General features: G+C 39.8%; 1 protein-coding gene across 1 annotated transcript; it reads right to left on the reverse strand.

The window, feature by feature from the left end:
* Positions 1-8,213: 8,213 nt before the first annotated feature.
* On the reverse strand, positions 8,214-9,479 carry LOC132612039 (uncharacterized). Its single transcript, XM_060326386.1, has one exon. It carries the CDS (start codon positions 9,477-9,479, stop codon positions 8,214-8,216), a length of 1,266 nt encoding a protein of 421 aa, XP_060182369.1.
* Positions 9,480-10,386: the final 907 nt, after the last annotated feature.

Raw genomic sequence — 10,386 nt, forward strand, 5'->3', positions numbered from 1 at the left:
TACGACATGTATAGCCGAGAACACGAGCAACATAAATGGCAGAGTTGTGAAAGACCAACTACAAAAACATGAGCAACGAAGCAGAATGAGTGCCAAAAAAACGACTGGTATGATAAGAACAAATAGGGACGAACAAAATTCGTTCTGAAAAAGAGAAAGGGATTATGCAGGAGTAGTGTTTTCCGAAGGATACAGGGGTGACATGAGATTCCTCGTGCACTGAAATAAAAGATGGACATGGATCGGAGAAATGGAAAGGAATACTAAAGAAAGCGCCCAAGATAGACGTAATCAATTGAGTACGAGTGTAAAATAAAAGGGAAATATATAGTTACGAACTTAAAGGTATAGTACGACGACAAGGTGATAAGATAAGACTACTATTAAGACGAATTTGATATGATTTTGAGTAAGTTAGAAGTCAATGTTGGGTACACAACAAGGGTAAAAGAGCATAAGGCATAAAGGAGTACTACGTGTATACGACTTCACCTCAAAAGTAGTGAAATCCTTAAGAGACAAGGACTGTAGCCTTGAGTGACAGATAATGTATTGTAAATTTATCAAAGGAAACAGATGATATAGGTTGGGATAAAGATAATATTACAAGAGAACTTTCGACACTTATCATCGGAATATAAGTGCTACCGAATGGAGAATTTGAAACGACGATAAGCACTACCTAATTACTGATTGGAATGAACGGAATGTGGCTTCGGACAAATTACTACATTAATTACATCACTCGAGTACCAACCATCAGATAAGATTTTTTTACTATATATCGAGAGTTCTCATCGCCTCGTGATTGTGTTGGAGTTTCATACATGGGTAATCTAAGATATAGATGATACAAAGGAAGACATGGATATGGAGCAGTATACCAAATGTATTGGAAAAGAATCATATAAAGTTGAAAATTTGAAATGGGGACATAGAATAGAATATAAATAGATAGTGATATGGGTACACCCTAAAGGGGGGAAGCGGATGATAGGAATGCAATTGTAAGATGAAATAAACTGATACTGCAACACGTTTAATGTGAATACTTAAACTTCAAGTGAGATCCCATGCTGAGAATTATTGGTAAAGATTTTATATAATATGAAATCAGAAGGTGGATGCTTATAAAAAAAAAATACGACAAGGGCATGAAAACGTGTAAATTACAAGTTGGCAATAGTGTTGTTTGCTGATGATATTGTGAATTACAAGTAGCAAAGAAGAAGGGATAGAAAATTCTCCTACAGTAGGGTATGATAGAATCAAAGGGTGAATGAAGGAAGGGAAAGGACTATGACAAGAAATAACATGATACAATATGCCTAAAGTGTTATAAGTTGGATTAAAGGAAATTGTGAAGTGGTTTAAGCGAGACGATCAAAACGAACTGGTTACTAGAAGACAGTGGGTTTAAAGAGAACGAACAAAAAGACGGGCACCTTAAGTTTGGGTTGTAACAGAAGGATTAGTTATGAACTATATTACTAAAAAGGGATAATGCGTAAAATGACCTATGGGTCTCAATGAATTTGTGGCAAGGAACACTATTACAAAGGCATCTATCCTATGGTAAGATAGTTATAGACATTGGACAACAAAGAGAAATTGACCTTCGACATTATGAGGTGATATGACAAGCATAGACGTAGGAATGAAGGTAAAAGGTATGGACCAAAGGACAAAAGAGGGACGGAAAGCTCAAGATAGTACTTTGTAAAGTGATGCAAAATGTGAAACAAATTTAAAAAAAATGGGCATATGGCAGAAGAGAGATATTACCTCAATATGATGATAGGGGTGCTATAAGGAAAATTACATATATAAGTGTTTACTCAAGATGTGATGCGAGTATTTACCTCAAAAGAGTGCTTCGGGAAATTCATTATGGGACAAGATTAACATGGGATTTAAAATCCCTTGAGATCATCATGTGTTTTAACCTTTGACCAGATATAAGTGAAACGAGAAGAGACACCCGAAGAGGATTCTAAAGATAAGAAGAAGGTTCCTGATTATTACGTAATCGCGAAAGGTTAAAAGATGACATGTTATCAGTATGTAACAAATTATTTATATGGTTGATTTAATAATGTGGGTATGGAGGTAATGACTATACGATGGACGAAAGGGTTCTAGACTAGTTGAGGCAAAAAAAAAAAAAAAGGGATCGACGAGTTTAAGTATCAAGGAGAATTATATCAGGAAAATGACTCACTTATATCTCTTGAAAAGATATTCCTGAGGTGTCAAGGGATATTGCAGCTAAGATTCATTACTAAGAAGAAAACTCATTTTCGACTATTCAAAGGGAATGCTATAGATAGTGCATGTCAGAGGATTAAAATGATGAGTCCAAGAAGGATGTATGCTGCGGACTATGCAACCTAAATGAAGAGTGGAAGTAGACCTATAAGAATTTGAAGAGAGAACAGGAGGAAATAATATGCGATGGTAAACCTACCCAAGGGAAAGACAACTCCTATTCTACAATGTTACTTGAAAGATAACTCCAAATCAAGAAAAACTCAACTTAAGCTTCAAGCGTAGATGGATATAGTAAGTTGCAGTCAATTATGAAAGTAACTAAATTATGACCACTTTCTTTGGAAATTCAATAATAATTGATGTCAGGTGGAGAATGGTATTAAGTTAAACAAGATGAGGCACAACATGATAGAAGAGTAATTGATTCGTTATGAGATCACCATAACCAGTACACTTATATAGGACTATTTTAACATTCGAGGACGAATGTTCTAAAGGGGGGAAGGATGTTACATCCCGTGTTTTCATTTTGGAAAGCGTGCGAGTTAAATGACACTAGTAATGGTAACGAGGTTATCCCCCAAGCTTATAGGTGGTTAGAGTGAGTGCAGATGTATCATAAGGATTAGAAGTTAAACAAATCGAAGAAAATAAGTTTTGTCAAGGTTCGAAATTTATTTGAATGAAATACGGCCCAAGCTATAACATCCCGTATTTTTGGACCAGGAAATTGAACCGTCTAACATGAGCAATTTTACCGAGGCCGTAAGATTTGGTCATATTCAAGCATAAAAATCAAGAACTCGATGTATACGAGGAATGAAGTCCCGAAGTGATTTTAGACAAAAAAGAAATGTGACGGCAATGATTGAAAATAATATTTTTATGTGTGGAAAATGAGCTGTGGACTAATGCTAATCACATGAGTATAATACTGAGTATACAAGGACTATTTAAGTGGATTGAGATCAAGAAATTAAATATGTGTGTAATTATTTAAATGAAAAATTGTATTAGTGAGGGATGGCTCAGTGGTTAAGCACCTTCACCCACGACCGGTAGGTCCTGGGTTCGAGTCACACTGGAGGGGAAGTGTGGAAACACTATAAATCCTCCTAAAATGGGAGGGAAAAAAAAATGAAAAATTGTAGTGGAATAGAATAAATTAATTAAAATTGTTGGATAATATTTGTGGACATAATCCACATGGGTAGTGATAAGTGGCATTCAAAAGTTGTGGATATGCACGCATAAGGTGTAGGTGAATCATCTCTTAATTATCCTATAAGAGCTACACGTGTAAGTGAAGGTGTCGTCCTATATCTAAAGTCTATGATTTCAATTCTTGAATTTCCATAGATGAAAAGTACACAACAACTTCTCTACATTCTTGTTGACATTTTCTAAAAGAGATAATTAAGCAGCATATATGTTTGTAGCAACTAAAACGTGAAACTATATTTCATAGCAGTACGTATCGCAACGAAGTATTTCCATTGTTGGAAAAATGGAGAAATTAACGTGACAAAAATAATGATCAACAAGTCATTAGCGAGCAGCAACCATACACACACATATATGTTTCTAATCGCCGGTAACGTGATTCTAACGTCGTGTTCCTTCGGATTCTAACAAATCGGAGATTTCTTCAAAGTGAAGTAACGTGGAAGAAGAGTATTTCTTGGCATATAAGGTAAGAAATCCTCTCTCATGGATATATTTAATTTTGTCCAAGTTATAGCTAAATTGTGGGATGGGAACTACGAAAATTATGCCGCAAATCGTATAAGTTGTTGTGGTTGTTGTCGTGAAGGTTGTTGGTGGTTGATTGAGTTGTTTATGGGCTGGAATTTAAAGATTTGATATGATTATTTCTGTTATCGTTGGTGTTGATATTGTTGTGACAATCGGAGATTAATTGGAAGTTCGGGTTAGGCGAGTTATATAGAGGAAATGCTGCCCGATTTCCGTTAAGTTCTTAACTAATCAAAATACTAATCAAGAAGTATGAACTAAGAAGTGATTACCATAAGTGATTGGTGGTAGATTTATAAGTTTGGGAAGTCGTAGTTTATTAACAATAGTGTTACTCTCATATTAAATAGGCTAAAGGGGCGACGAAGCAAGCTTGGTTACGGTTGGTCTACGACAGGTATGTAAAGCTGTCCCTTCTTTCTTTTGGCATGTCCTAGACGTAAGTGATGAATGACATGAGCTTTGGGGTAATTCCATTCATAAGTTCCGACTATGATTCATGATTCTTATTCACTTCTTGATGTTAGAGCTTTTAAAGTAGTTAAGCTACTGCCCTCGAGCTTTCTATATGCTGTATAGTATAATCTTATGTATAAGTCTCTAATCCTAAAGGCTCTATAATGACTACTGTCCTTAACTTTCATAAGCTGTCTCGTATTGATTTGATACCTGTCTATCATCCCTGAGACGTTATTTAATATAGTTCATAATGATATTAAAAGAGCCACTAGGATGGCTAATGTTCTTGATTTCCAGAAACTATTTTATTATGTCTTGATACGTGTATATAATCCTTGAGGTTCTATTTTTATATAATCCACAGCGACATTCGAAAGGTATTTGATATGACTATTGTATTGGTTTTCAAATGATGATTCGTTTTGATTATTCTATTGAGTCTCAGATATGATTTAATTTGCATATGATTTCTCACTACTCTGCTCGTGCATGCCTCAATACATCTTTCACTGAGTCCCGGGCCAGGACATGTTTTCGTGCACAGATCCACTGCATTATTCACCGAGTCCCTCACTAGAGGGCCGGGACACGTTATATATATGTACATGATGATATGATGATATGATGATATGGGGATGGCGGCCAGGATGGCACATGATGATCTTATTCACCGAGTCCCTCACTAGAGAACCGGGACACGTTATATATATATATACATGATGATGATTTGATTTTATTTACCTAGTCCCTCACTAGAGGGCCGGGACACGTTATACATATGCATATGAACAGGATGTTTCTCTAATGGTGACATTAAGTTTCATAACGAGTTAAGTCTGATATTGACACCATGATTTGTGATTCAAAGGTAAGCCTTGTGGTTTTCTGGTTATTGTACTGGTTTTCTGTACTCCTCACTTCAGTATGATCCTGTTTATTGTATTTATGCTTTACATGCTCAGTACATATTCCGTACTGACCCCCTTTCTTCGGGGGGCTGCGTTCATGCCCGCAGGTACAGATGCTCACGTTGGTAACCCGCCAGCTTAGGAGTCCTATTCAGCTATCTTGGAGAGCTCCCTTGTTCCGGAGCCTAGATTTTGGTACAGAATCTCTGTGGTGTATATGTATTTTATCCAGGGGTACGGCGGGGCCCTGTCCCGTCATATGATACTGTTGTTACTCTTAGAGGTCTGTAGACATATGTGTGGGTTGTGTATCAATGTTGTTCAGTTGTGTCTATATGGCTTATGTTTTGGGACGTTCCCATTCGTAGTGGCAGCCTTGTCGGCTTGTGTAGATATATATATATATATATATATATATATATATATATATATATATATATATATGTGTGTGTGTGTGTGTGTGTTTTGAGAAGTAATGTGTTATGATAGCCTTGTCGGCTCGTTTATGGCGGGGATGTTCCCTTATATATTATGAAAGCCTTGTCGGCTTATGTACTATAATGTCTGTTGAATGATGTACCTCCCCAGGAGACAGGTTGTTGTGATACGTCTAAATAATGCGACAGTTTTGAGACGACGTCTTGCCTTGGTATGGATAAGTCTGTATTATGCTAGTTGTGGATGATTATAGTTAACAGGTACATACGAGTGTCCAGCTCGGGCACTAGTCACGGCCTACGGGGTTGGGTCGTGACAGGTTAATTCTCCCTTTTGTGATGGAGTCAAATGGACGCCAATTCTTATTTCCTTTTCTGCTTCTTAATCTCCCAAATTTATGGTTTCTATTTCAACCAAACTTGGTTTCGGCTCATTCTCGAAGTGTTCAAAAATCTTGGTTAATTCTTCAGGTTACATATCCTCTTCATATTCTTCAGAGTCTTGCTCGACATTTACTATGGGCTCGCTTGTTCCATTATGTGTCACATTCACAGTATCAACAGTTTTATTAATTTGATTGATGAAAAATAAAAGAAAAATTAATTAAACAAAGACGGAAATATAAATAAAATCATAGCTTGAATTTTGCATTTGAACTTTTAAAAGTTTGGAGGCAAAACAACAAAAGCATAGACATGATTCAGGCCTCAGTTTTGAATCGTGTTGTTTCATCAAATATTTAATACTAATTGTCTACCAAGACTCTCGGAGAACCGGGGACGGGGTACAAGTCCAATTGTTCAAAATGTATCCAGGCTCAGCGTCCCAGATAGTCAGGCCTTCGGAGCATTCATCCGAAACCACGTTTCATTCAGCTTCCTCCTCGGCAATGAATAAATTCTTAAAACTTTCCATGAGGCTGTCTTCAGGTTTTGCTTGGGCGGCGGATGCTTTGAGAAATGACTGATTCAGGAGAGGAACAGGCTTTGGCAAGGGATTGTCACTTCTTCTTTTGAGACTAGCCAGTGCAGTCTCTTCAGGAGTGGGCACATATCCGAGACAGAAAGTATCCTTCTGCTCGGGTAACTGAATCGGTTCCACGATGCCATCCAAGTTCAAACCGAGGCCTCGACCAGGTTTGAAACCATTCTTCAACATTTCCCATGCCACCATCATAAGCACCTGTGACAATTTTACCCTTCTTGCTTGAGCAGCACACATAGTTTCCTTGATATGGAAGACAGACCCATCCAACCTTTCTACACTTTCGATAACAGGGACTGAGCTTTCAGGATAGATTGAATTACTGCCTTCTCCATGGATCACCACTTCTTGATGATTCCAAACAAACTTCAAACTTTGATGCAAGGTAGAGGGAACCGCGCCAGCCATGTGGATCCATGGCCTTCCTATCAGTAGATTGTAGCTAGCAGATATATCCATTACTTGGAATTCCACCATGAACTCCACAGGCCCGATTTCCAAGGCTAAGTCAATCTCTCCCACAACACCTCTTTGGGCTCCTTCAAAACCTTTGACCCTCATCTGACTGTCGCGGAGTTTCCTGACATCAATCCCTAATGCTCGTAGAGTAGTGACAGGACATATATTCACAGCTGAACCTCCATCAATCAACACCTTGGAAATGAATTTGTCCCTGCATCTGATGGTGATGTTCAGTGCCTTGTTGTGCCCCAAACCTTCGGGTGGCAATTCGTCATTATGAAAAGAAACTTGGTGGGTTTCAAGGATTTCTCCTACTATAGAAAGTTTCTCGCTGGAAGTCTCAGGTGGAACATAGGCTTCATTCAATTCTTTTGCTAAAGCGTTCCTATGAGCTTCAGAACTCGTCAACAATGCCAATAAAGAAATCTGGGCTGGTGTTTTCTTTAGTTGTTCTACAACAGAATATTCCTTGGTCGGCATCTTTCTCCAAAATTCTTCAACCTCAGACTCGGTCACAGCTTTCTTTTGGCCATTTTCTTTGCTTAGTGCTCCTCGTGCTGCCTCCTCGGGGGCATAACACCGCCCAGATCTAGTCATTCCGGCCGCAACAGTTTCCACAACCAATCTTCCCTTTGCTTTGTCCTTTTCATTGGACTGATAATTCCAGGGAACTGCTTTGGTGTTGCAAGAAGGTGATTGAGCAACTAAAGTCGTGATTCTAGGCCTTGGAGTGAGCACTTCCACTTCAAATGGAGCCCTCATTTGGACCGTGATCACTAGAGCAACAAAGGCTGATGATTCAACCTTCTCCTCTTTCCTAACCGGCACGATAGTCCCTTTCAAATTGCAATCTTCGTCAATGGTAATCATGTGCACATTCGCATCGCCATGATTGGGCAGCGGATTGTTGTTTATATTTGGGGGAGCTCCTTTGAGCTAGATGACCCCTTCTTTGATCAATGCTTCAATTATGTCCTTGAGAGTATGGCAATTCTCAGTATCATGTCCAGTAACTCCTGAGTGATACGCACAACGTTTAGTCCCGTCATACCATCTAGGGAGGGGATTAGGGACTCTTCCCTGAATTGGCTGGAGTATCCCTGCGGTTCTCAATCTTTCATACAACTGGGCTAAAGGTTCGGTTAACGGTGTGTAGGTTTTGGTTGGCTTTCTTTCAAAGTTTGGGCGAGGTCTAGGTGCATTTTTTGGTCGGTTTGGTGATTGGTGTTGGGGTTGAGGTGAGTAGGTTGGCCGGTATGGGCTTTGATGGGCGGGTGCTCGAGATGGGTGATATGCTGGTTGGGTATGGTAAACAGGAAGGGGAGTGGGTGGAGGTTGGTAATAAGGCTGAGGGGCTTGGGTGTGTTGGCTGTAGTATGAAGGCTGAGATGAAGGATATTGGTAGGTTAACAATTGGTTTGGTCTTCGTTCCTGGATGGTCATGACTGCGGACCCTCCGTCCCTCTTCCTCTTAGCTGCATGTGATTGAATTGTCTTACTTGTTGATTGCAAGGCCGCAAGATTTGTGACTCTTCCTTTTTTAATTCCATCCTCTATGAAGTCTCCCATTCTGATGACTTCAGAGAACTTTTGTCTAATGACACTTAACAGTCTCTCACAGTATGTGGCATCTTTTAAAGACTGTATAAAAATTGTAGTCATCTCACTCTCCACCATTGGGGGCTGGACTTTTGCGGCCTCTGCTCTCCAGCGCATGGCATACTCTCGGAAAGTTTCTGTCGACTTCCTTTCCAGCTTCATCAAGTAAAATCTATCTGGGATAGTCTCAGTGTTAAACCTAAATCTGTCCATGAATTCTTGGGCCATTTCTCCCCAACTGTGCCATTTCTGTGGGTCTTGGCATGTATACCAATCGACCGTCAAACTCCTTATGAACAATTTCATCCTGATAGCTTGATCTTTCCCCACTCCGACAAGCTTATCGCAGTATGACCTCAAGTGAACCCGAGGATTTCCCTTCCCATCAAACATATCAAATTTTGGGATTTTATATCCGGCGGGCAACTCGATATCAGGATGGATACATAGATCTCCGTACTCAAGTCCTTCACATCCTTTGTTGGCTTGGATATTTCTAACTGCTTCTCTCATACTGCGAAGCTCTTTTGCTACATTCTCGTCCGCTCTTGCCCTGGCTTCCCTTTCTCTCTCTTCATAAGGGTCAAGCTCTGGATGCTGCATAGCCTGCAACTGGGTAGTGAAAGGTTGAGCTTCTGCTACATATATCGGTGGCACATACTGCGTATTATGGTTACCGGTGTGTGCTAATGGTATGTGTCGAGTTGTTTGGTAGTTTTGGGTAAGTGGGATAGTTTGGGTAACTGCGAGTTGAGGAATGTAGGGAGTGGTGAAATGTGGCAGTTTGGTTTGTTGGAAGTTAGTTTGCTGGGGATTGGCTTGTTGCGGGTCATTTGGTTGCGGGATAATTTGTTGTATGTTGGTTTGTTGCGGGGCGGTTTGTGGCGGGATGGTTTGTTGCGGGTGGATTGGTGGTGGAATGGCTTGTTGTGGATTTGATTGTTGTGAGATGGTTTGTTGCTGGCTAGTTTGTTGTGAATCGATAGTATTTGGATGGCATGTGTAAAGTGTAGGGTTTGAGGGAGAGGGCTGAGGAGCGGGCAAGTCAACAGGTGAAAAAGATGGTGGAATTGTCGCATTTGTTCTTTGTTCATGGTGAGGAGTATTGAGGGTGATGGATAGATTGGTAAGATTTCGCAGTCGCTCGATTTCAGTTTGCATATTGGCTATTTGCTGCATCAGTTGGGCGATGAGTTCGTCGTTCCCTCCTCCAGAAGCTTCGGGTTCCTCTCTTGGAACGGTGACAAGTCCCAAGCCAGTCTGTTCGGATGCCCCTGAATCATTCATATCGCTGGATGCTCGTGTTTTTGATCTTGTAAAGTACGGATGGTCTGCCAGCTTGCAGTCAACGCGAATCAACCGTTGGGGAAATAATCAAAAGAAAATAAAACCTGCTTCGATGAAGAAAAACAGCGTTAGTATAGTGCGAATGATTGCTGATTAAAATAATGCGAACATTGAGCAAACAACGTTGAAAGAAACACATATTGCATAGCAAACAAATCACATA

This window comes from Lycium barbarum, chromosome 9 (genome assembly GCF_019175385.1).
Source record: "Lycium barbarum isolate Lr01 chromosome 9, ASM1917538v2, whole genome shotgun sequence".
NCBI lineage: Eukaryota > Viridiplantae > Streptophyta > Magnoliopsida > Solanales > Solanaceae > Lycium > Lycium barbarum.